This window comes from Lutra lutra, chromosome 6 (assembly GCF_902655055.1).
Source record: "Lutra lutra chromosome 6, mLutLut1.2, whole genome shotgun sequence".
In the NCBI taxonomy this organism is placed as follows: domain Eukaryota; kingdom Metazoa; phylum Chordata; class Mammalia; order Carnivora; family Mustelidae; genus Lutra; species Lutra lutra.
Window position 1 is genome coordinate 2,217,981 of NC_062283.1, and position 26,431 is coordinate 2,244,411.

General features: G+C 46.2%; 1 protein-coding gene across 5 annotated transcripts; it reads left to right on the top strand.

The window, feature by feature from the left end:
• The first annotated feature begins 1,783 nt into the window (after nucleotides 1–1,783).
• ZNF184 (zinc finger protein 184) lies at nucleotides 1,784–26,048 on the top strand. Of its 5 annotated transcripts, XM_047732644.1 has the most exons (7): nucleotides 1,801–1,907; nucleotides 2,089–2,153; nucleotides 2,442–2,568; nucleotides 12,236–12,303; nucleotides 19,751–19,877; nucleotides 20,190–20,285; nucleotides 23,289–25,737. In XM_047732644.1, the coding sequence occupies exons 3-7, from the start codon at nucleotides 2,562–2,564 to the stop codon at nucleotides 25,220–25,222; spliced, it is 2,232 nt and encodes a 743-aa protein (XP_047588600.1). In that variant the 5' UTR covers nucleotides 1,801–1,907; nucleotides 2,089–2,153; nucleotides 2,442–2,561; the 3' UTR covers nucleotides 25,223–25,737. The 5 variants fall into 5 exon arrangements, with proteins under 5 accessions (XP_047588598.1, XP_047588600.1, XP_047588599.1 ...); XM_047732642.1 differs by lacking the exon at nucleotides 2,089–2,153 and having other exon boundaries at nucleotides 1,784–1,907; nucleotides 23,289–25,736; XM_047732643.1 differs by lacking the exon at nucleotides 1,801–1,907 and having other exon boundaries at nucleotides 2,005–2,153.
• Nucleotides 26,049–26,431: the final 383 nt, after the last annotated feature.

The window sequence follows — 26,431 nt, forward strand, 5'->3', positions numbered from 1 at the left end:
CTCAGCAATATGCGTTTAATATTCTCTAGGGTGTTTTGGTAGCTCAATAGTTTATTTCTTTTCATTGCAGAATAATATTCCATTGTCCAGATGTACCATTGTTTATCCATTCACCTATTGAAGGACATTTTGGTTGCTTTCAAGTTTTGGAAATCAGGTTTTTGTATGGACATAAGTTTTCATCTCATTTGGGTAAATACCAAGGAGTGAGATTGCTAGATCATATTATAAGAGTATGTTTAGTTTTATGAGAAACCGCGGACTGCCTTCCAAAGTACTCCCACCAACAATGAATGAGAGATGCATTCTTAAACTCAGGAAATTTTTCATGCCTTTACTTGGGATACTAGTGTTACAGAGGTAAAAGTGAGAGTTTGTGACCAAATTACTAAATTCAAGTCCCAGCTTCCCCACATAGTGGCCATATGATCGTGGGCAAGCCATTCAACTTTTTTGTGCCTCAGCTTCCTTTATTGTAAAGCAGGAATTATAATACAGAAATAACTTTATTAGGTTGTTTTAGGAATTAAAAAAAATTGAAAGGCAAAAAGCACTTGGAACAGTGCCTGGCATATAGAATGTTAAATCATAGCTGATTTCCTATGGTCGCTTTCCTGATGGCTGGTTATCCCTGTGCCGGCTGTCCTTCATATCTTTTTCTTTTCTTCTCCTTCATTCATCTTTTTCTTTTGAATCATGGAAGAACTTTATAAGGATATTCTATACATAATGGACTCACTTTTCACAGCATCAATTCAGTTCTTCTCCAGTATGGCTTTAATTATGGTGCTTCATTTTAAATATGCTCGTTATATATTTTTATCCTTTTTCATCTAGAATGTCTTTTTAGTATTTTGTTTTCTCCAGCTTGTTCTCAAATCTTTTTATCCTGTTTCATTCAGGCCATGTCTTCTTGCAGCCTACTGAGAATACCAACTTGTTCCCTGAAATTTTCTAGTGCCTACCTTAGATCTTTTCTGAAATCTGCTCTCAAACGCTTGTAGTTTATAGTCCCCTTTCCTTTGTGAATGTTTTTCATATACTCAGTGTTAGCATTCCTGAATTTAGTGTTGGGAGTGACTTGATCTTCCGCCCTCTACCCAAAAGCTGGGGACGCAAAGCACAGTGAAGTGCGTGCGCCAACCACACATGTAAGTATCAAAACCTACCGACTTCTGTTGGGTTCTTTTTTGCCAGGAACATACTGACAGACCAGTGTCGGACTCCACTGGCAGCCGGCTGACGCAGGCAAAACCAGTGCACTGCTGTAGGGCTGTAGAGCAAAACACAGTAACATCACCTCCCGGTTACCTTTAGCATTAAAAAAAATGTGGGTTGTGACCCATTTGAGAATGCTGAAAGCAACAGGATGGGTCACGACCAGAATTCTTTAAATGACAAAGGAATAGAGCCCTAAATAGAATGCAGGACAAGTAGTGAGGAAAGTAATGCACCGAGAAGTACCTGTTTGTGTTTTAAAACTATATGCGTGTGTAAATGCATATTTACACTGTTCGGTCACAGAAACGTGGAAGTCTCCGCATCCCGCTACTCCCACCTGCGAAGTTGAGAAGCCAGTGACTGGAGGGGAGAGCTCTCGCCCGGTCCAATGGGAAACCGTACACGTTGGCTTTGTCCTCTGGGAAATGGAGTTCTGTGTCTTGGAGCATTCTGGGAATCGTAGTTCTGCAGTCCTCCCGGCGCGGTGGAAAGCCTGCGACGTGTGGGGGCGGGGTTCTCTTCGCGCGACCGGAAGTGGCCGTTGAAGCCGGCAGTAGGCGTGAAAAGGGGTTGGCGTTGGGGAAGTGCAGCCTCCTCGGCTCCCTCCGCTAGGTCTGGTGATTGTCCCGGCGCTTCCGGACGCGGGATCCGAGCGTGTGGATCGCCCTAGAGGGAGGGAAGCCCAGGTATCACCATGGCAACCGCCAGCCTTGCGGCCGCGTGACGTCACCCTTCTCCCTGGGCTGGAAGCGGCCTCTGCGGGAGGGAGCTTGGGGAGTCCTCGAAGGGGGCGCCCCTCGCCTCCCTCTGTGCGGGGCGGTTCCGCCCTGATCCCTTGGAGGGCTTTGTTCTTTTGTTCCGGTCTAGGAGGAAGGACTGGAGCGGGGCCCCGCCCTGCTTGTCCGCCTTCCAGCTTTTCCACCCCGCAACAGGTGTGTCTTCCTGTCCCCGCGCCGGGGTGGGAGCCCGCAAGTGTGCGTGGAGGTGACGGACCGGGTCTGGGGGCGCCTCTGGCCGGATTCGAGGGTCCGCACCAAGGCTCTCCTTGCCTCTGGAGCTGAACCTGCGTCCTCGAGCTCCGATCTCTTTTTGTTCCCCGGGAGTGACTGTTCGGTGGCTCTCGGTGGGCGCTTCTCTTTTCCAGGGATCTCTCAGCCGCCGTGCAAAACTCTGAAGTATGATTGTGACGCATGCAGCTGACCCCGGGCTGTGTCTTTTAGGGCCGCCAGTCGCAGCGTGTGCAAGGGCTCATCTGAGCCCCCGACCGAGGCCCCAGCTGGAAGGACGCTGCTCGGGAAACCCGGTGTGCACGTTTCAGAGGAGCGGAATGAGCTGCTGAGATGGAAGGTAGTGGGGACCACGGGGGGAGAGCGGGGTGATGGACGCAGAAGAGCAAATACCTGACAGCTGGCAGAGGTGGGAGGAGGGAGCCTTCTCGCAAGGATAGAGAAAAATTGAATTACATTAAGGTGTGAGATTCTTACTTAGGTTTATATGACGAGACTTGCGGGAAGAGTTAATTCTCCCTGGCTTCGGGATGGGGAATGAAAAGGAGCGATGATTCAGAATGTCTGTGATCCTCTCATGACTTTTATTTCTTAAATATTAGAATGATAATCTTGTAGTCAGAAAAAGTCTTGGTAATCAACCCTTCAGTACAAGAATAAAAGTAACCCTGACATATGGCCGTTTGTTAAGCCTATGCCTGAAGTGTGGCATTAAACTCTATTTTGGGTGTAGACTATTCCCTTGGTAGCTCTTTCTTTTCTTTTTCTTTTTCTTTAAAGTTCATTATTTTAGGCAGAAGTGCCTTTCCCCTTAACTTCTATGCTGGATCTTAGTTCTTAGTCTCCAAAAGCAAGAGACTGTTATCTCTCTCACTTTACTGCCCTTCAGAATGTGAATTCAGCTGTTATAACTCCTACTCAGATTCTTTTCTTTTCTAAGCAAAACAGCCACAGTTCCTCTCACGGATCTTCATATCTATCTGGACCTCTTTTCCCAAGACTCTCCCAACTGAGAGCATGCTTCTTAAAATGCATTGCCTAAAATGAAACATAGCTCTTTAGATATGTTTATGATAAGTTGTTCTATACACTTTTAGTACCTGAAAATACTTTTTCCGGGTTGGATTATACTTTTGCTGTTTAGCATCAGATTATGTTTGCTTTGGAAACAATCAGTGATATTATTCTGTAAACTCTGTACATAAACCACTGTACATACACTACAGTGAACTAGATTTCTGCCTGCCTTGTGTAAGAGAATTGCTTTTTTATCCCTAATATCACAATTTACATATATGATTGTTCAGTTTTTTGTCCCAAGTTTTCCAGCTTGTCAGAATAATTATGAATCTTCACTTACTCAGTGTTTGAACCGTCCTTTCCAGCTTCGTGTCACCGGCGTATTTAATGAGTGTTCCTTCTATTTCTTCCTTCTTGTCCTTGAACAGGTCAGTGTTAGGACAGAGCCCTGTGCCATGTCACTATAGACTTTCCTCTGCATTGTCAGTGTTTTTACATTCTGTAGGTATCAGTATGCACTCAAGTTTGGTTTAACCTATTCTCATACAGTTCTTAATTTAATTTAATTTAGTTTTTAATTTAATATCATTAGAAATCTTAACATTACTTATTTACATAGGTTTGACCCATACGTCATATTAATCCTCAGTTCTTTTTTGCAACAGTGCAGAGAATCTTCCTTACAACTGCAAGTGTATTTAAAATTTATCTCAAAACAAAAAGTTTAATTGTGAAAATCAACTGTCTTTCATTATATTAGTGGTAAGCAATTGTAAATTATAATAAAAATAACAATTCTGCTTACAATAGCATAAAAAATATGAAACAGGAATATAATTAGCATGTGTAAGATCTGTACACTGAAACTGCAAAACGTTGCTGAGAAAAATTTTTCCAGCTATACTGAGATATAGCTGTTGTGTAAGTGTAGTGTAAGTTTAAGTTTTCCAGTGCGGTGACTTGATACACTTGGACATTGGGAAGTGAACACCACAGTGAGGTTAGTTACCCCATCTTTCACCTCACATATTTGCCTTCTGTGCGTGTGTGTGGTGAGAACCTTTAAAATTGACTCTTTCAGTGGGTTTCAGCTATATAATACGGTGTTAGTAACCACAGTCACCGTGCTCTACAGAGATCCCCGGAACTCATTTATCTTACAGCAGGGAGCTCGTGCCCTTTGACCAGCATCTCCCGTTTCCCCCACCCCTTGACCCCTGGAAATTCTTTGTCTCAGCTGTTTTAGATTCCACGTATAAGTGAGATCAGGCAGTATTTGTCTTTCATTGTCTTATTTCACTTCGCACAATGTCCTCAAGGTCCATCCATGTTGTTTCAAATGGCGGGATCTCCTTCCTTTTTTTATGACTGAATAGTACTTCAGAGCGTGTGTGTGTGTGTGTGTGTGTGTGTGTGTGTGTGCACGCGCGCGCGCGCACACACACACACACATATCACAGCTGATAGAAATGTAAATTGATATGACCTCTTTGGAAAACAGTACAGAGGTTCCTCAAGAAATTAAAAATAGGGGGTGCCTGGGTGGCCCAGTCAGTTAAGCGGCTGCCTTCAGCTCAGGTCGTGATCTCAGGGTCCTGGGATCGAGCTCCGCACTGGGCTCCTGCTCGGCAGGGAGCCTGCTTCTCTGTCTCCCTCTGCGGCTCCTCCTGCTTGTGCTCTCTCTCTGTCAAATACATAAAATTTAAAAAAAAATTAAAAATAGAACTGCCGGGGCGCCTGGGTCGCTCAGTGGATTAAGCCGCTGCCTTCGGCTCAGGTCATGATCTCAGGGTCCTGGGATCGAGCCCCGCATCGGGCTCTCTGCTCAGCAGGGAGCCTGCTTCCTCCTCTCTCTCTGCCTGCCTCTCTGCCTGCTTATGATTTCTCTGTCAAATAAATAAATAAAATCTTAAAAAAAAAAATAGAACTACCATATGATCCAGCAACCCCACTTCTGGGTACATATCCAAAGAAAATAAAGTCTCCTTGGAGAAGCACCTGCACCCCTGTATTTACTGCATTACTAATCACAACAGCCAACACACAAGAACATCCTATGTTTCTGTCAGCAGATGAACGGATAAAGAATAAGTGATCTATGCATTTCCATAGTGGCTATATCAGTTTACATTCCCATTAATAGCACACAAAGGTTCCTTTTCTCCACATCCTCACCAATACTTGTTATCTTTTGTCTTTTTGATAGTACTCATACTGACAGGTGGGAGGTGGTATCTCATTGTGGTTTTGGTTTTCATTTCCCTGATGCTGAGTGATGGCAAGCACCTTTTTATGTACCTGCTGGCCATTCATGTCTCTTCTTTGGAAAAATGTTTATTCAGGTCCTCTGCCCATTTTTAAGTTGGATTATTTGTTTTTATGCTATTGAGTTGTATGAGTTCCTTATACATATTTCATATAACCCATATCAAATACACGGTTTGCAAATATTTTTTCCCATACCATGGGTTGCCTTTTCATTTTGTTGATTATTTCCTTTGCTATACAGATTTTTTTTTTTTTTTTTAGTTTGGTTTATCTTTGCTCATGTTGCTTGTGCTTTTGATTGAAAAGGTTGCCAAGACCAATGGCAAGGAGCTTTCCTCCTAACTTTTCTTCCAGGAGTTTTAGGATTTTAGGTTTTAAGTCTGTAATCTATTTCAAGTTAATTTTCATGATTGGTGTACAGTAGGGGTTCGTTTTTATTATTCTGCATGTGATTATCTAGTTTTCTTACCACCATTTTTTGAAGACTGTTCTTCCTCCATTCTTCCCCCATTGAGTGTTCTTGGCTCTCCTGTCCAATATTAATGGGCCAAATATGCTGTTATGCTGAGTTTGAGAAGTATTGGTATTAATTCTTGCACTGTTAGATCGAGTTCACCGGTGAAACCGTCTCATACTAGGCTTGTTTGTTGCGGGAGGTTTGATTACTGGTTCAATCTCCTTACTCCTTATTTTTCTGTTCAGATTTTCTGTTTCTTCATGATTCCGTTTTATTAGGCTATATGATTCTAAGAGTTTATTTTTTATAAGTTATCCAGTCTGTTGGCATGGTAGTTTTGTCTGATCCTTTGTATTTCTGGACCATCAGTTGTAATGTCTCCTCTTTCATTTCTGATTTTATTTAAGTCTTTTCTCTTTTTTTCTTAGTTTAGCTGAAAGTTTTTCTATTTTGTCTGCCTTTTCAAAAAAAACCAACTCCTAGGTTCATTGGTCTTTTTAATTATTTTTCTGGTCTTTATTTCATTTACTTCTGCCCTCTTTATTTCCTTTGTTCTACTAACTTGCGGGCTTAGTTTGTTCTTTTTCTGGTTCCTTGAGGTATAATGCAGGCTGTGTATTTGAGATCTTTTTTCTAAATGCAGACATTTAGCACCTCTCAGAGCTGCTTTTTTTTGCTACATCCCATAGGTTTTAATATTTTGTTTCCATTTTCATTTGTTTCAAAATACCTTTTGATTTCCCTTTTGAGTTCTTCTTTGATCCTTTTGGTTGTCCCGAGCTTGCTGTTTAGTGTCTACATATTTGTGGCTTTTCCAGTTTTTGATCTCTGGTTTCATTCTAATATTGTTGGAATAGACAGTGGGTGTGGTTTTAGTCTTCTTAAATGTGCTAAGACTTGTTTTGTGATCTATCCTGGAGAGCGCTTCTGTGTCGTTGAGAAGGATGCGTATTCTGGTGGTGTTGGATAGAATGTTCTGTAGATGTTTGTTAGGTCCAGTTGGTTTAAGGTAGGTTCAAGTCTAGTTTCCTTGTTAATTTTGTCTGATCTATTCATTGCTGGAAGTGGGTACCGAAGTCTTGTTGTCTATTTCTCTGTTAGTATTTGCTGAACAGATTTAGGAGCTTTGAGGTTAGGTGCATGCGTATTTATAATTATATTCTCTCTCGGTGAATTGACTATCGCTACATAATGACCCTTTTTGTGTCTTTACGGCTTGTGACTTTTAAGTCTGTTTTATTTGATATATGTATAACTAGCTCTGTTCTCTTTTGCTTTCCATTTGGGTGGAATATCTTTTTCCATCCATTTACTTTGAGCCTAGTGTGCCCTTAAAACTGAGGGAGTCTTTTCTAAGGCAGGATATAGTTGGGTCTTATTTTCTTTATCCATTCAGCCACTCTGTTCCTTTAATTGGAGAATTTAGTACATTTATGTTTAATAATTAGTAAATAAGGACATACTGATGCCTTATTAGTCATTTTCTGGCTGCTTTCTACTTCCCCGGTTCTTTTCTTCCTCTTTTGCTGTCTTCCTTTGTGAACTGATCATTTTCCAGAGAGGTATGCTTTGATTTCCTTTTCTTTACCTTTTGTGTGTCTACTATAGGTTTTGCTTTGTGGTTATCCTGGGGCTTACAGAAAACATCTTACAGATAAAACAGTCTGTTTCAGGCTGATTACTAACCTAACTTCAGTCGCATACAAAAACCTTTCCTTTTTACTGCTCCTCCCATTTTAATGTCTTTGATGTCACAACTTACATCTTTTTATATTTTCTATTAATAAATTATTATACCTATAGTTATTTTTAACATTCTTGTCCTTTAACTCTTACTGTTGAACACACAACCGTATTTCAGTATTAGAGTGTTTTGAATTTGACTATGCACTTATGTGCACTTATGCACACTGTGTGTTCTGTAATTTCATGGTTTCTTTCTTTTTTTTTTTTATTTTAAAGATTTTATTTATTTATTTGACAGAGATCACAAGTAGGCAGAGAGGCAGACAGAGAGAGAGAGGAGGAAGCAGGCTCCCTACCAAGCAGAGAGCCCGATGCAGGGCTCGATCCCAGGACCCTGGGATCATGACCTGAGCCGAAGGCAGAGGCCTTAACCCACTGAGCCACCCAGGCACCCCTAATTTCATGTTTTCATTTCATTAATCAGCATTCTCTCATTTCATATTGAAAGATGCCTTTCGGCATTTCTTGTAAAGCAGATCTAGTGCTGATAACTCCTTCAGCTTTTGTTGCACAGGAATATCTTTCTCCATTTCTGAAGCACAGCTTTGCTGGGTAAAGTATTTTTGGTTGGTAGTTTTTTTCTTTCAGCACGTTGAATATATTATCCCACTCTGTCCTGGCTGCACGGTCTTTTGCTGAGCACTCTGCCAATAGCCTTACAGGGCTTCCCCTTAAATGTGAGAGATTTTTTTTCCCCTCTTCCTGCTTTTATAATTTTGTCTTTGATTGTAGACAGTTTTTTTTTTTAAAGATTCCACCCATCCATTTGACAGACAGAGATCACAAGTAGGCACAGAGGCAAGCAGAGAGAGAGGGGGAAAGCAGGCTCCCCGCCAAGCAGAGAGCCCGATGTGGGGCTCAATCCCAGGACCCTGAGATCATGACCCGAGCCGAAGGCAGAGGCTCAACCTACTGAGCCACTCAGGTGCCCGATTGTAGACAGTTTTATCATAATGTTTATTTATTTTTAAAAAGATTTTATTTATTTATTTGACAGACACCGCGAGAGAGGGAACACAAGCAGGGGGAGTGGGAGAGGGAGAAGCAGGCTTCCCACGGAGTAGGGAGCCCAATGCGGGCGCGATCCCAGGACCCCAGGATCATGACCTGAGCCGGAGGCAGATGCTTAACGACTGAGCCACCCAGGCGCCCCCATAATGTGTTGTATTTTATTTTTTAAAGATTTACTTATTTGTCAGAGAGCAAGAGTGCACACAGCAAGAGAGGCTGCAGGCAGAGGGAGAAGCAGGCTCCCTACTAAGTAGGGAGCCCAGTGTGCAGCTCAATCCCAGGACTCCAGGATCATGACCTGAGCCGAAGGCCGATGCTTAACCTACTTAGCCATCCGGGCACCCCATCATAATGTGTTTTAGAGAAGATATTTTTCAGCGGAAATTATTTGGAGACCTGTGAGCTTCATGAACTTGAAGGTCCTAGTTTCTGCCAAGATTTGGGAAATTCTTAGCTATTATTTCTTTATATGAGCTTTCTGTCTCTTTTTCCCTTTATTTTTCTGGGACTCCAGTAATGTGTGGATTGTTTTCTTTTAATGGTATCCTATTGTTGACTTAGGAGTTCTTCATGCTTTTTCCTCCTGCATTCTCCTCTGAGTGGACAATTTCAAACTAACCTCAAGGGTTCTTTCCTGTGTGTGGTGCAGTTAGCAACAGGTGTCTTCCATTGCATTTTTCATTTCATTGTGTTCTTTGGCTCTAGAATTTTGGTTCTGCTTTTTTGTTTATGGTTTATATCTATTAAACTTCAAATTTTGTGTATGGTTTTCTTAATTTCATTTAAATGTTTTCCTGTGTTTCTTCGAGCTCACTGAGCATCTTTAAAACAACGATTTTGAATTTTTTTTAATCGTGTAAGTCCTAAAGCTCCCTTTCTTTAGCATTAGTTAAAGGAAAAAACTCTGTTCCTTTGGTGGTGTCATGTTTTCTTTCATGTTTCTTGAAGTCTGGTGTGATATTTTTGCATTCGAAGAGGCAGTCCCCTCTTCCTGTCACTGGCTTCAGGAGAAAAATATCTTCTGTCAACCCTGTTAGGTATTCTGAGGTGTTCTCAGACCTTCTGTGGATCTGTTTCGCCCACTCTTCTTGTTTCCTCGTGGGGAGGCTTTCTTAAAATTGTATGCCTTCTCTTGGTCCTGCAGCGCTAGGCCGGGTGCGGACAGACTCGCATTTGCTCTCCTCTGGTACTGAATGCTCAGGCTTTAGTGCCTTTTTCCCAATCCTGCAGAGTCAGGCTGGCCTGTGTGTGCTCGCTACCTGTCTCCCAAGTCTTGCCCTCACTGCCATCGGGGACGTATGTACCCGGGGGTCCACCATGGGGGGGGGGGGTGTGTGTGCAGGTGCGGCAGGCAGAGCACCCGGGGGTGCCGGTAGGCTGGCGGGGGGGACCTTCAGCTGAAGCATCCCCAGTGGCCCTGTGGCAGGCTTCCTGGGGGTCCACGAAGTGGCTCGTAGGATCTGTGGTCCTTTGTTACCCTCCAAGACACAGACTGCCACTCCCCCAGCTGCTCCCTGTCCTCCAGTCACTCGGGACACTTCAGTGTTCTGGATGGATAAGAGGGAGGTGAGTCTTTCTGGTTGCAAACCGCACAGCTAGGGAAGCTGAGGGCTCCCACACGCTCTTTCCCCTGTGGAAGGAATGATGGGCCAAGAAGGTCTCTCTTGGCCCGGGGTATGACACAGACCAAACGAAACTGCCTCTTACATCTTCAGAGCATCCAGTCCTGGGTGTTTTGGTTCTTTTTGTTCTTTTGTTACTGTTTTGTTTTGTTTTGTTGTTGTTTTGCTTCCATCATGTGTTGAAACTTCCCTGTTGGACTCCTGGACTTCCACAGAGACATTCTCTTCCGTGGGTGATGGTCAAATCCATGTTTGGATCCATCCATCCATCTTTGCAGGAAAGATGATAGAAAACTCTCATTATGCCACCTTGTCACTCCTCCTCAATATGTGCCTGTTACGTCTTTTATAAAAATGTGAATCAGCCAAAATGGTTTTAAGTCCTTGCTTTTTTTTCTTCTTGGGATTTTTCACAGTTGTATAGTTTTCATGTGTCTCTGTCCCTTATAGTCATAATATTTATAACGTTTACCAAGCGTCTGTTGTTGCCCTTTACTAGAACCGACATAGTTGGTCTTCTCAGGTCTCGCTGTTGTCGGTTCTGTTGGTTTCTGTTACTTGAAATCAAAAGCATCTTCCCTGAGACATTTGTCTTGATTCTGTTTTCCTAAAGTCTAGGTTACATATCTGTACATGCACAACATTTCCTTCTGCTAAAAACTCTAAAATCGCACTTTTTTTTTTTTCTCAATATGTCTATTACAAATCAGTTTTCCCTTAGCGATCAAATGTAAGTCAAGAAAAATACATACTTCCTTTTAGTGCTTCCTCTGCTTTCTGAGAATTGGTCTTTCCTGTGAGCCATTACTCTGAATAGACCTCTCCAAGAGCATAGTTTGTTTCTGTTTTTGGACATAAGTTACATTAAGTGCACAACTCTCAAGTTCATTGCTGGATTAATTTAGGTGTCATACACCAGTGGAATCACCACCCATAGTAAAATGTAGGATGTTTCTGATGCCCCAAGTTTCTCTTGTGCTCCTGCCCAGTTACTATTATCCCTCCAGGCAGGGGTGACCACTGTTCTAACTTCCATTAACATTGATCAGTCTCTGTTTACGTGAGTGCAGTTACCCAGTTGTGTGTTCTTCCACATCTGCTCAGCATTGTAGGGTACATGTGTGTTTCTGAGTACATCAGTAGCTCATTCTTTTATGTTGTTGAGTAACATTCTATTGTGTGAAAGTGTTGTGGTTTTCTTATCCATTTACTTGTTGAAAGACATTTGGGTGGTTTCCAGTTTGGCGACATTTTGAACAAACCTGCTCTGAACAATCTTGTACAAGTCTCGGTGGTCACGAGTCCTGGCACACGAGTGGAACTGCTGAGTTCAGAACAAGCGTATGTTTAACTTGGGTTTCTAACTGCCCAACAGTATTCCTCTGTGGTTGGTACCTTTCCTGCCCCAGCAATGCACCGAAGTCCCCGTTCTCTGTACGCTTGCCGGCAGCTAGCACTGATGATGTGAGTTTAATCTTTAGAAATTCTGGTGGGTAGGCAGTATAAGTAATCGTGCCATTGCAATATGTAATTTATATTAACAGCAGCACTTTAAAGGGCCTGTGAGGACTTTTGGGAAGTAATCATATTGTTTATTCATATGTTCATAGCAGAGAAGGCAGTAGAAATACTTGGCTTTACTTAATAAGGAACAGACCGAGCTGAAGGCTACTGTACGTGTCCGGGGACAGAAGTGTGAACGTTGACACTTTACGCCCTGAGTCTACTGAGGAGGGTACCAGTTACGTTCTTTGTGTTTTTGGATTCAGAGAAGTAAAGGAAACCGCATAGTTCTTGCTATTTTCACATGGGAAGATATCTGGATTTAACAGATTGCTGAGAACAGCTAATCTGGACAGGATTCATTGTGGTTCCTTCTACAGATCTGTCCTCTTCGGGGTCTGCCCTTCTCCAAGGCGAACGGACTCTCCTCGCGTCAGCCAGTTTCCAGGTAAGTGGGAATTCCTGAAAGGCAGTTTAGTCCTCAGAGTAGACTGTGTGTTTCCCGCGGGGGGGGTTGTCCATTTAAAAACCAGCACCAGGAATTCGCTCCGGGCTCCCAGCTGCCCGGTGACGCCCGACCTCTGCCTCTCCTGCCTCACTCACACACTTACCTAAGCTCCTGCTTAGCGTCTGGTCATGCTCCAACGGTGACAGAGCAAAGGACGTACAAAACTGAGTCCTCTACTGGCCTAGACCAGATGACTGCTAAAACCAGAACAGGTGAATATAAACAAAGCTAAGTGAGTACCACGGAAAACAGAGAACGCAGGTAAGTGCGGTCTGGAGGGCTGAGAGTTTCGAGGGGTATGGGATTGGCACTGCCTCTCACAGGATGGTGGCCATTTGGATACTTAGACAAGTAATGTGGGGGAATGGGGTGGATTTTAGCTTGGAGAAGATGTTGAGCAAAGGTTCACTATTAACACGTGTTAAACAGGAATCAGAAAACTTGTGAGAGCCGGTTAGCCGGTTTATTTTTGGCAGAGGGTAAACAAATGATTAAATAAGTCGGAATGTGGCAGGCCTCAGATGTCTCGATGAGAAGTTGAAGGCTTTCTTCTGTAGGCCATCCATTAATGGTTTTTGAGGAAGAAAGGACAGGATACTGTTTTAGGAAACACCAGTAACTGACTGAGAAGTCATACAAAAAAGGTAACCCTTGTTCCACCAGGTATAATTCATCTCATGCCTTCCTTAATCAGCCTCCTTTTTCTTAGACTTTCTCCCTACTTCCTTCCCACAATGTAATCAAAGAAATGATTCCAGTTCTTCCCACTCATGTACTTCTGGTGTCACTTTTTTATTGAGGTATAATGTGATAATAAGCTACACATATTTAAAGTGTGTAACTCGGTAAGTTGTGACATACCTATGCACCCATGAAACTGTCACCACAATCAAGACAGTGAATGTATCCAGTCAGAGAACACACTTTGTGTGACTGGAGTCTCTCTGGATTTGAGACGTCTGTTGCTGTGACTGGTCTCCTTGGGTAAGTGAGCAGTGAGCCCTTGAACAGAATGTATGTTTTGCTGTTGTTCGGTAGAGGATCCTAAGAATGGATTAGCTTCCTTTTACCAGCTTAATGATTGACAACAACATATTTACTCTACAGTTACAGAATCCAGTCAGAAGTCCAAAATGAGCTGGCCAGGTTGCGTTCCTCTGAAGGCTATGGGGCAGAATCTGTCCCCTCACCTTCTAGCTTCTGGAGGTGGCCTGGGTTCTTTGGCTTGTGTTCTGTTCCTTCATCCTCAGAGCTACTGGTGTGGCATCCTTAAACCTCAATTCTTCACGACTCCTGCTCTGTGACCTTCTTATTAGGCCTCTTGGTGACACTGGGCCCCGCCTATCATCTGGGATAATTTACCCATCCCACCTGCAGTGCCTCTTGTTTTCGATAATTTCAATAATTTCGTAGTTTGGAGGATACGGATGTGACCATCTGTCGGGGGCCGAGGTCAGGTCACGTCGGTGGAGTGTTGTTCAAATGCTTTACGTCCTTATTGATTTTGTCTACTTGTTGATTTATCAACTGTCGCGACGGGGGTACTGAAATTTGGGGCTGTCATGGAGATTTGTGCATTTCTCCCTGCAGTTCTCTGGTTTTCCTGCATGGATGTTGAAGCTGCTCCCAGGCGCATAAGCATTTGGGATGATTACGTCCTCTTCATTGTTTTCATTGAGAAATGAACTTTCCGTTGTTGGCCCTGAAGCTTGCTTTGCTATTTGATTAGTGTCAGTGTTGCATATCCTTTTTCATCCTTCTGTTTTTATTTATTTGTGTCGTTATTCATAGGTAACATGTAGTTAAGTTAAAGAGTTTTGCCTCTTTCAGTCCAATCTGGCAGTCTGCCTTTTAATTGGGGGTATTTATTTATTTACTTATATATTTTTAAAAAGATTTTATTTATTTGACAGAGATAGAGAGCAGGGCAGGGAGGAGAGGGAGAAGAGGCTCCCCACTGAGTAGGGACCCCCACTTGGGGCTCGATCCCAGGACCCTGAGATCATGACCCAAGCTAAAGGCAGACACTCAGCCGACTGAGCCACCCAGGCGCCCTCAGTGTGATTATTATTATTTTTTAAAGATTTTATTTATTTATTTGACAGAGATCACAAGTAGGCAGAGAGGCAGGCAGAGAGAGAAGAGGAAGCAGGCTCCCCGCTGAGCAGAGAGCCCGATGAGGGGCTCGATCCCAGGACCCTGGGATCATGACCTGAGCCGAAGGCAGAGGCTTAACCCACTGAGCCACCCAGGCGCCCCTCAGTGTGATTATTGATGTGATTATCATCCAGTTTTGTTTTTTTTTCCTGTTCATACTGCCTTTGTTCCCTTTTTCTATTCTTACCTTCCTTTGGAAACTGAATATTGCTTAGGATTCCAGTTTCTTTTCTTCACTAGCTTACTAGCTATAAACCTTTGCTATTCTATTTTATCATTTTACTTTTTAAAGATTTATTTATTTGAGAGAGCGAGCACTGGAGAGAGAGTGAGCAAGCGCCAGGGGGATGCTGAGGGAGGAAGCAGACTCCCTGCTGAGCAGGGGCCCGAGGCAGGACTCGATCCTGTCCTGGGATCTTGACCTGAGCCGAAGGGAGACATTTATTTAACCAACTGAGCCACCCAGGCAGCCCCTCCCTTTGTTATTTGTTGCTTAAGGTACACATGTTTATCGCCACTTACTTTCCAGTGATACTCCCACTGAACAGAAGAACGTTCAGTAGTGTTCCTCCACTCCTCTCTTCTCCCAGTATTTAATGCAATTTGTGGCACATGCTTTCCTTGTACACGTGCTATAAACCCCACAATATTTGTTTTTGTTTAAGCAAGTATCTTTCAAAGGGGTGTAGATAGTAAGGAATTTCTGATGTTTTTCATCTTTATGATGTATATCAGTGACTGACAGTTTGGGGGGATTTTGGCCCCTGGGACGTTCGGAAATGGGAGGAGACATTTTGGTTGTTACAGCTTGCTGGGACCCGCTCCCGGCTCCTGGAGGATTGATGCGGGCCATGCTGCCCCCACGATGATTTAAAAGAATGATTTGGGGGGCGCCTGGGTGGCTCAATGGGTTAAGCCTCTGCCTTCGGCTCAGGTCATGGTTTCAGGGTCTTGGGATCGAGCCCAGCATCGGGCTCTCTGCTCAGTGGGGAGCCTGCTTCCCCCCCCCCGCCAGCCTATAATCTCTAATAAATAAATAAAATCTCTTAGAAAAATGATTTGGTCCAAAACATCAGTAACAATGAGGTTGAGAAACGTCGGTGCTAGATCCTCATTCTCATCTGGTATCGTTTTTCCTTCTGCATGAGGGGCTTCTGCAAGGTTTCTCAAAGTATGGTCCGCTGGTCATGAACTCTTTCAAGTTTGTAATGTCCGAAGAAGGCTTCATTTTGCCATTGTTTTAAAGTTCTAATTGGACCGTTTTTCTTCTTTCTAGTATATAATGTTCCATTTTCTAGTTTGCATTGCTTCCAGCGAAAAAGTCACTGTCGTATTTTATCTTTGTTCCTTCACATTTATGTGTCTTTTTTCCTCGGGATGCTCGTAGGACCTCCACTGACACTGGTTTGAGCTCGTTATTAAGGTGTCCGAGCATCAATTTCTCTGGGTCTTGTGTGCCTGTGGTTTCTCGAGTTTCTTGGGCCTGTGAACTTCCAAGTTCAGCAAACAATGAGCTGTTGTTTCTTCAGATGGTTCTCTGCTCCGCTCCCCTCCGTTTTCACAGACTCCGGGTGCACACATTGGGCCCCCTGAAGTCACCCACAGCTCCCCAAGGCCATCTTTTTATAAACGGTTTTCTCCTCTTTCACTTTTGATATTTTCTATTTGTTGTCTTTGAATTTATTTTTCCTTCTTCAGTGCCTGAACTGCCGGGGAGACTGTTGGGCGTGCTTTTCATCTCCCAACGTTCTCACTTGCAGCTCTAGATGTTCCATTAAGGTCGTTTTAAAAAAGTCTTCTGTGGTTCTGTTAACTTTTTGGACATCTAGAATACAGTCCTAATAATTTTTAATGTTCTCCTCTCTTAATTTTAGCATCTGTGTTAGTTCTGGGTTGGCTTTAATGGATTAATTTTTTTCCTCATTAAGGATGTATTTTCTGCTTCCTGGCAGACCTGATAATCTCTGATTGGATGGCAGACACTGTATGTTGTACATTATTGGGTTCTGCATACTTCTGTGTTCCTATAAAATATTCTTTTTTTTTTTTTTTTAAAGATTTTATTTATTTGACAGACAGAGATCACAAGCAGGCAGAGAGGCAGGCAGAGAGAGAGAGAGGGAAGCAGCCTCCCTGCTGAGCAGGGAGCCCGATGTGGGGGCTTGATCCTAGGACCCTGGGATCATGACTTGAGCCGAAGGCAGAGGCTTTAACCCACTGAGCCACCCAGGCGCTCCCCCTATAAAATATTCTTAAGCCTCATTCTGGGGTTAAATTACTCGAAACAAGTGTGTTTCTTTCACATCTGGCTTCTAAGACACATTAGGTGATGCAGATGGTGTGCAGTGTAGGGTCACCTGGTGCTTCGAGTGTTTTACCCAGCATCTACGAACTGTGTAATTTTCCCATTTGACTGGTGGGAACAGAAACTATTTCCACCCTTTATGAGCACTGGTGCTGCTCCCCCGAATCCTGGGTGATTCCTCCCCTGCCACGGGGGTCTCACCGTGCCTGCGCCCTGCTGGGTACTCTGCTGGCTACTCAAGAGGGAACCTCCGCGGCTCTCGTTGCGTCTCTCCTGGTGCAGCTTTCCTCTGCAGGGCTCTGTCCTGAGACCTCAGTGCCCGGATGTCCCCGAGACTCCGCATCCTCTCTCTGTTCCGGGAGGCTGTTGGGCAGACCCCCCTTCCCTCCTCCCCGCCCCCCGGTCTGCACCCTCGCCTGGAAACTCAGGGCAGTGAGCGGGAGCAACTGTGGGACTCCCCTTGTTGCCTTTACTGGTTCTTAGGGATCACTGGTCTTTGTTGTAGGAGAGTCACCGTCTTGGAAACTTATTTCCTGTGTTTTGTCTGGAATTTTTTGGTTAGTTCATACAGGAGTGCGGGTCTGATCTTGTTAGTCTCCTCTTGACCACAGCTTGATCCTTTTTATGTTGTTGTCTTTGAATTTATTAAACTTTATTATAAACCATAAGCTTTATTTAGGGTGGATCTAGCCCAGCTTCACTCCGGGACTGTTTCTCAGGGGCCCCAGGACCGCCCTTTAATCCGGTGACTTGCTAGAAGCACTCATGCAACGCCGGGCCATGACTTAGGGCCAAAAACGATTACAGCAAAGGATACAAAACAGGAACAGAAGGAAAAAGGTCCTTGCACGTGGAAGCCAGAGAAATCAGGTGCAGGTCCTCCCTTTGTGAGCCCGCCGTGCAGGGCCTCTGTTTCTGGCTGTGAGCCACAGAGATGTGCGGATGGCTCTCCCTGGGGGAGCCTGGGAGGCCAGAGTTCTTAATAGGAGGCCACCCTTGGGCACACGCCCGCTGTTGAGAGCTCTGGGTGACGAGGGGCTTTCAGGCTCAGGTCATGGTCTCCCTTCTCTTGGGGTTGCCGTTCTGTCCTGCCTGCTGTTCAGATACAGAAACGTTTCTTCCAGATCCGTCGCTGTGGACACCGGCAGACCTAGTCCACCTGCTCTCTTGTGGTTAGAAACAGAAATCTCACGAGCTGACTTAGCCATTTTAAAACAAAATTCACTCACCCAGTTTCAGATACAGACTAAAGAATGAGTAGGACGTCCCGGGACCGCCTCCAGCTCCCAGCACACGCTCCCTCCGGTAACAGCCGCTACTGTCTTCTTTCAGATCTTCCTCTGTCACTTACATATGAACCTTTGTAGTCATAAACATACACAGGATCGTGCCGCGCAGACTGGTCTCGGTATCACGCGTGTTTCCTAATCTGTACAGAGACAGACTTCATTTTTAAAATGGCCACTAAAATCTTAAAAAAAAAAAAAATGCGGGGGCGCCTGGGTGGGTCATTGGGTTAAGCTTCTGCCTTCGGCTCAGGTCATGATCCCAGGGTCCGGGGATGGAGCCCCGCATCCGGTTGTCTGCTCGGCAGGGAGCCTGCTTCCGCCTCTCTCTCTGCCTGCCTCTGCCTACTTGTGATCTCTGTCTGTCAAATAAATAAATAAAATCTTTAAAAAAAAATAAAATGACCACATAAGGCGCTTTAGTATGGATGTGCCATATGTCCCATGTCCTCTAACCGCGCTCCTACAGGGGACACTCATGTTTGCTTTTCATCCTCCGGAGCGTGGCAAGGGTGCTTGAGCACGTCTTTGCCCTCTGAGGGCTTTTGGACACTAAATTCCTACATGCGACAGAACGGGACTGGATGACGTGTGCATCTGAAGTCTGGGTGGATCCTGTCACATTGCCCCCACCCGGGTAGACCGACTCAGGGCCCTGGTCCGCGGGTGGGTGGCCCAGCCGGCCTCTTTCGGCCCATGGTGGTTGCCGACGGGAGCACATTCTCCCGTTTCTGTGGCATCGTTGTGGGTGCACTGCTTGTTTGCGTTGTTGGCTTGTGGGTTCATCTCTTTTGTTACTTACGGAAATTCAGAATATTGCCTTTTGTTTCTAGTTTTAGAAGTTTTACATTTTTATGTGGTTATATCTGTCAATCTCTGAGGATTTTTTTGCTCTCTATATTTCAAGCTTTTAAACCCTTTTATTCTATTTTTGCTTTTTCTTTAAAATTCTACTCCAACAGAAATTTTCGTGTGTGCCGTGAAGAGACTCACCTTAATTTTTTTCTCAAATAGACAGTCATTTGTTATGATACTATTTAGTGACTAATTCAGCTTATTTTAGCTAATTTGAAAGTTGCTTAATCCTCTTCAGTTCTTAGAACCCTGGGTCTGTTTCACTGAGTCTTAGTCCATACTAGGCCACTGTTTCACTGTCTCTTGCTATACCTACTTTAGGTGTATGTATATATATATATATATATATATATATATATATATATATATATATATATATATGATAGGGCAAGTCTCCTCCCCAAATTCTTTCACAACTATTTTTGGTTATTCTTAGACACTGGAGGTAGGTAGGACGTCTTACTGTTGTTAGTAGGAACACTGTAATACTTCATGTACTTAGAACACAGAGATGATGGTGGCCAGCGTGGCCGACACTGACCTAGCCCAGGGGTATGCCGGACCATAAATGAAGAGCTTCCTGTTGAACATTCCTTATTAATTTCTCACAGTAACCCTATGAATGAGGTACTGTTTTTGTATTCATTTCACAAAGAGGAAACATCAAAGCCATTTCTCAGATAGCCCCGTAGCTGTCTTGCCTTCCTTCTGTCCGTACTGCAAACTCTACCCCTTTCCTAGGTGGCGGCTTTATGGCTAAGGAGAAACCTGTTTGGTATTTCAGGAGTCCGTGACCTTCAAGGATGTGATAGTGGATTTTACCCAGGAGGAATGGAAACAGCTGGATCCTGTCCAGAGAGATCTGTTCAGGGATGTGACACTGGAGAACTACACGCACCTGGTCGCCATAGGTGAGGGCGGTCCCTGGGCTGCTGGTCTGGGGTGTGCAGCAGGCGGGGTCTCTCGGGCTTCGGTGAGTTTTGGCCTTTAATGAAGTTAGGGAACCTAAGATTCCTAAATTCTGAAAGGCTGTCAAAAGGTGTCTCCTCTCCTAGCAAGTAGAAGTACAAACAAGTTAATTTTTCTTGAGTCCACATCGATTCCCACGTTTTACCACGTCTGGGGATCTGTCACGTCGAGGCTTTATGTGCTCTTCCTCCTGTCGGACTTGTCCCGTGTAGCGCTTTCCTCCTATAATCAGGCACCTTTTCCCCCATGGGCAGGACTCCAAGTTTCCAAACCTGATGTGATTTCCCAGTTAGAGCAAGGGACGGAGCCGTGGACCGTGGAGCCTGGCATCCCAGGAGGTGCTTTCGGAGGTGAGTAACGGGCGCCTGCTGGACGGGTGTCATGGACTCTGACCATTAGCCTGACGAGAGGGTTTTCTGTCCAAAATGCAGACAGACTTGCTTCTCTTTAGCATCTCCTGTGGAGAGAGGAGAACCCATCTGGACTCTCAGGGCTTTGTCAGAACACTAACCGTCTCAACATGTACTCTGTTTGCATACTCCTCCCAGAGGCGGTCTCCTTCCTGCTCTTTTCTGAAGGCAGCCCCTTGACCTGCACTCTGGATTCCACCTTTCCCCACCTCCTTTGGGACCCTGGTCTCTTAATTCAGCCCTTACCATGTGTTCCGGCCTGCAGGCTCGATGACTAGGACCTCCCGACAGAAACAGTGCCTGACACCCACATGCTTTTACTCTTCATCCTTTTGGCCACCATCCAGTCCTCCTTGCTTTCCCAGCCACACTCTCCCGAAAGTGAGCTCCATTCCCGCAGTCTCATTTATCACTTGTTCCTTAAGCTCTGACCCTATCCTTGAAATTGTGAATAGTTTTCCTGTAAACCATGAATTCCCAAACTGCACAGAAAGGCACTTCAAAGATCTGAGCCTGAAAAAATACACGGATCGGTCATGCTAGGTGAGGGGCAGAGCTCCAGCATCAGTGACTGCGAGTACGGGCTCTTTTTGTGGGGAGAAAAGAAAGCACTCCCGTGTTCAAATTTGAGAAGTGCTGGGTCATCAAAATTCTAGCAGGTTTCTTACTGAAAGGCCACTCAGATTTCTTAACTATGTAACAGGCCAGATGAACTTCCCACAGGGTTGCATAGAATGCAACCTTCTTCCTCCCCTCCCCGCCAACCGAGAAGGCTTTTCACACTGCGCCCTTTAAAATCTTCCTCTTAGAAGATGGTTTCACGGAACACAGTTTAGAAAAGTGACTTTAGAAAAATCAAGAGCTTTATTAAACCACGCTTAACTTTTGAAAAGTCATTTTATTACAAATGAAAGTTTTAAAAAACCCCGACTTGAGCAAATAGAAAGCAATTTAAAAATACTTAACTGTGTACCAAAAAATCCTAGACTTTTCACAAAACGCTTCAGTCATCACCAAAGAGAGAGATTTAGGTAAAAATCGCACTAGACACCTCACATTGCGTGGATAACGTCGATGGTCCCGGTGATCCATTCAGTAGGCAGGAGACGGTCGCTTGAAATCCTTGGCCCCGTTCCTTGGCGGACTTCTGGTTACTGGAATGGGACCCCACGATGGCGGTCCTCGTAAGCCAGCCGCTGGCCTGCGCTCCGCAGCATTCTGAGCGGTTGTCACTGCTGGCTTGGCTGCTTCTATTTCTGGAAGAAAAACGCACAGCTTTACAGACACATATGGGTACCTGGAAGTTTTAAGTGTCCCTAAAGGAAAGTGGCTGCTGGTCCCGGGCCTTGTCTGCATTCTTCTCCTTACCCTCCTCATGCCGTTGTCTCTGGGCCCGTAGAGACCCGGCCCCCACAGAATCCTGACACGCATCTTACCTCACGGGTCTACCTTGGTCTCCTCCTGCGGCCTGGCTGTGAGCCCCCCGACAGCTGCCCCACGTGCAGGGGTGTGGCAGTACTGGGGCCGAGGCCCACGGCTTTGAAGCAGTAAAGTGAGAATTCCTCTTTGCCCTAGGAATGGTGGTGTTTGGTCTGGCCTTCTGGAACGCTCTGTAATCCTTCATTCTTTGCCCTACGCAGATCTAAGACAGGCCGGCATGGGTAACGTCGGTCATGTGCTCATTGCTTTCAGCGGTAACTCCAGCCACGGCTGGACGCCCTTTTCCCCTTTCACAGCCTCAGACCCATGGTCTCTGTATTCCTCACTGTGAACTACTTGGAGAAGGTATTTTTTATGGCCAGCTGCTGTACAAATAGGTCTTTCTTGGTGGTTCTGCTAGTGAAACATACCCATTCCTTGTACTGCACAACTGGCCGTTCCCCCAAACTCTGCGGGTCTGCGCTGAAGGGGTCCAGCTGTTTCGGGTCGGCCTGGGCTTCCAGATGCCCTGCCTGTAGCCAGGGCACATGGAGCGGAGGGGGTGGGGGGCTGTCCTGTGTCTCTGCCTCACGGCACACCCTTGCAGTGACAATGGTGGTGACAGTGGTCCTCTCCTGTCACCAATGGAACCAAAGAAACGTGTTATTACACAGCTCCGTTTCCGTACTCTGAATCTGCTAGCACTGATTCCCCTGCTGCTTCAGTTTTCCTCTCCCTGGTCTTAAGCAACATTCCGCCTCCTGGTTATGTATCTGTCTGTTGTTTGTGTGCGGAAAAACTGCTATCATTAGTCTGTTTTAGTCCGTGCGTTACCCTATCTTCAAGGGACTTTGCCTGCTCTGTTCTTTTCTCACAGACTTTTCTTTTGCTTTTCCTGTTCTTTTGGTGCTGTTCGTGCTGATCCTCTGTGTATCTGAACATCTGGGTGGTTCTACTTCTGGCATCTTCCGCCCCCACAAACACTATAGTCTGGTCCCTCGGTTCTCTTCCCAATTCTCTGAATGCCTAGAGTTGAACTTGTCTTCCTCCCTTGAAGTCCTCTGCGCCGCTCCCATTCCCTGCAGAGATGCAGCCGTTGGCTCAGGTTCGCAGCTGACAGCAGGGCCTAGCGGGCCGGGTCTTCCCCAGTTGTCCTCACTTGAAATCTTCCTTCACAGACTTTTGTTTGCTGCTCATTGGCAATCAATCCCAGCTCAGACTTGCTTTAGTCTGATGGGGTCTCCTCTCAGCCATCTCTCATCTCTGTGGTCAGTTTCTAATTTACTGTTACCTTCTGGTTCTTCGAAATTACCTATGAAACTGAGTGTGAGACATTCCCTTGCCAGTTTCATATTTTATTTATCGTTATCCTTTGCTCTTTCCAGCTTTCCCCCTGATGGCTATACCGGGACATCCTTCAGATTTCCTAAGGGCTTCAGTTTTAGCTTCATGAAGTCCTTCCCACAACAGCAATGATTTTTCCCCTTCAATGTAGAGATTATAGACATTTTCTTTCTCTTTCAGACTGTGAGACAAGACCAGAAAAGAGAAGATCAGCCCCAGAGCCAAATATCTCTGAAGAACAGCCATTTCAGAAGGCAGTCGTGGAGAAGCAGCGAAGAGATGATCCCAGTAGTTCTAACTTTTTGGAGAGTTGGGAGCATGAAAGCAGTGTAGGGAAGCACCAGGCAAGCCGACAGACGCCGGCAGGAGAACGGAAAGTCACTGAAAAGACAACGCCTGCCTGGGAGAGAGGCCCTGTGACGAACGACTTTACAAAAAGCATCAATGTGAGTTCAAGCCTTGTAACACGAGAAAAAGCGTCAGAAGAGACCTCGACTAAAACGAGTGCCAAACAGAATGCAAACCCAGTTAAGAAAGAGAAATCGTGTAAGTGCAACGAATGCGGGAAAGCTTTTAGTTACTGTTCGGCTCTTATTCGCCATCAGAGAACACATACAGGTGAAAAGCCCTACAAATGTAACGAATGTGAGAAAGCCTTCAGCCGGAGTGAGAACCTTATAAACCACCAAAGGATTCACACTGGAGATAAACCGTATAAATGCGATCAGTGTGGAAAAGGCTTCATTGAGGGCCCGTCTCTTACTCAACATCAGAGAATTCACACTGGAGAGAAACCCTATAAATGTGACGAATGTGGGAAAGCCTTTAGTCAGAGGACCCACCTGGTGCAGCACCAGAGAATTCACACCGGGGAGAAACCATACACTTGCAATGAGTGTGGAAAAGCCTTTAGCCAGAGGGGCCACTTCATGGAACATCAGAAAATTCACACCGGAGAGAAACCCTTTAAGTGTGATGAATGTGACAAAACCTTTACCCGGAGCACACACCTTACTCAGCATCAGAAGATCCACACGGGCGAGAAAACCTACAAATGCAACGAGTGTGGGAAGGCGTTCAACGGGCCGTCGACGTTCATCCGCCACCACATGATCCACACCGGGGAGAAGCCGTACGAGTGCAACGAGTGCGGGAAGGCCTTCAGCCAGCACTCGAACCTCACGCAGCACCAGAAGACGCACACGGGGGAGAAGCCATACGACTGCGCCGAGTGCGGGAAGTCCTTCAGCTACTGGTCGTCCCTGGCGCAGCACCTGAAGATCCACACGGGGGAGAAGCCGTACAAGTGCGCCGAGTGCGGCAAGGCCTTCAGCTACTGCTCGTCGCTCACGCAGCACCGGCGGATCCACACCCGGGAGAAGCCCTTCGCTTGCGGTGAGTGCGGGAAGGCCTTCAGCTACCTGTCCAACCTCAACCAGCACCAGAAGACCCACACGCAGGAGAAGGCGTATGAGTGCAAAGAGTGCGGCAAGGCCTTCATCCGCAGCTCGTCGCTGGCCAAGCACGAGCGGATCCACACCGGCGAGAAGCCCTACCAGTGTCACGAGTGCGGCAAGACCTTCAGCTACGGCTCGTCGCTCATCCAGCACCGGAAGATCCACACGGGGGAGCGGCCGTACAAGTGCGGCGAGTGCGGGCGTGCCTTCAACCAGAACATCCACCTGACCCAGCACCAGCGCATCCACACGGGCGCCAAGCCCTACGCGTGCGCCGCGTGCGGCAAGGCCTTCCGCCACTGCTCATCGCTGGCGCAGCACCAGAAGACACACGCGGAGGAGAAGCCCCACCAGTGCGGCCAGTGCGACAAGGCCTTCAGCCAGAGCTCCCACCTGGCGCAGCACCGGCGCGTCCACACGGGCGAGAAGCCCCACCAGTGCGGCGAGCGCGACAAGGCCTTCAGCCGCGGCGCGCACCTGACCGAGCACCAGACCGCGCACGCGGCCCAGAAGCCCTGCGACGGCCGCGAGTGCCGCAAGGCCCTCAGCCAGCGCGCGCGCTCCGGGGACAGACCTTTTGGCTGCGGCGACTGCGGAAAAGCCTTCCGGTATCGCTCGGCCCTCAGCAAGCACCAGAGGCTGCACCCGGGCATCTGATGCGAGCCGGTCCGCTCTGTCCCCGGCTGCGTCCCCAAGGAGTGGAGCGACAGGAGAAATGGGGTGGGCCGGGCGGCCTCTCCTCCATGTGCTGGGGCGTGGACAGGACATGGGCTGGGGCGACTGGCTGTGACATCTGGCAGCTCGGGGACACTGCAGAATGGCACCGTTTGACGCTTCGGTTTGCTCTGTGAATGAGGGAGTTGGATAGAGGGTTTCAGGGGCTGTTCGGAGTTTTCTATCCCAATTTTGTATATTCACAATCTCTTTGTGATTAGGATTACTCTGCGTCAGCGCTGGGCTGTGTCGCCTCTAGAGTGTGTCTGTCTCTGCATGTTTGGCTAATAGCATTTGTGCTTCAGCAACTAGACGGGGACCTGTGAGGCTCCTGTTCTCATGCATTAAGTTGATTAAGTAACTGGTTCCTAATAAAAAGAATTATAAAGCATTCTTAAGTAATTCAGAATGTATACTGGCTCACCTCGGGGTGAGGATTAAACCTTCCCATTCCGATTTCTTGGAGTATGCCTTACCATCTTAGGAGTCGGTCACCACCACGGAGACGGGCTGCAGCTAAACCAGCGCTACTTACCCCTCCCTGAACAGTGGACTCGCTGCAGGGCCATTAGGAAATTCTGCCAAGGCCCCACCCTTGGAGGGACCTTGGGAAGGACCAGGATTCTTTTATAAACTCATAATGTGCAGCCCAGAAGGAACTGGAGCAGATCCCCCACTCCTGCAGCCTCCTGTGGGCCCTCCCAGAAGCCGCCCATCATTTGCACACATAATTTCGACTGTCACCCTGTTCTATAAGTTGGGTTCTCACATGCTCTGGGAGGTAAGGTTAATTTATTTCCTCACCAGAGTGCAGAAATTAAACAGCTGCGTAAAGGTCATTTTATCGGCTTTTCCTTGGCCCCAGATACCAAAGCCAGATGGCAGTGCTAATGACATCCGCGGCCGTGGGCAGCTGCCAGCCTGCATGGCCACCTGAGGCAAACCCGGTCAGTATAACATGTGAGCCGAGCTCCAGGGCAGTACTGGAAGAGACAGGCCCGTTTGATTTCCTCCAGATCTAGTCTGATTACCGGGCAGCTCTCTTCAGGGCAACTGAGGATTTTCCAGCCTGGCCTTGAGGGTAGCACAGAAAAGCTCTAGACTCTTCTTTGGGCGAGGTTTGGGGGGAGTGGGCACTACAGATTCTCACAA

What these genes read in the sequence shown, in the direction of transcription:
- ZNF184 (XM_047732642.1), top strand. An exon ending in TCGCGTCAGCCAGTTTCCAG is followed by an intron (nt 12,304 to 19,750) that starts GTAAGTGGGAAT and finishes TTGGTATTTCAG; the next exon opens with GAGTCCGTGACCTTCAAGGA. An exon ending in CCCAGGAGGTGCTTTCGGAG is followed by an intron (nt 20,286 to 23,288) that starts GTGAGTAACGGG and finishes TTTCTCTTTCAG; the next exon opens with ACTGTGAGACAAGACCAGAA.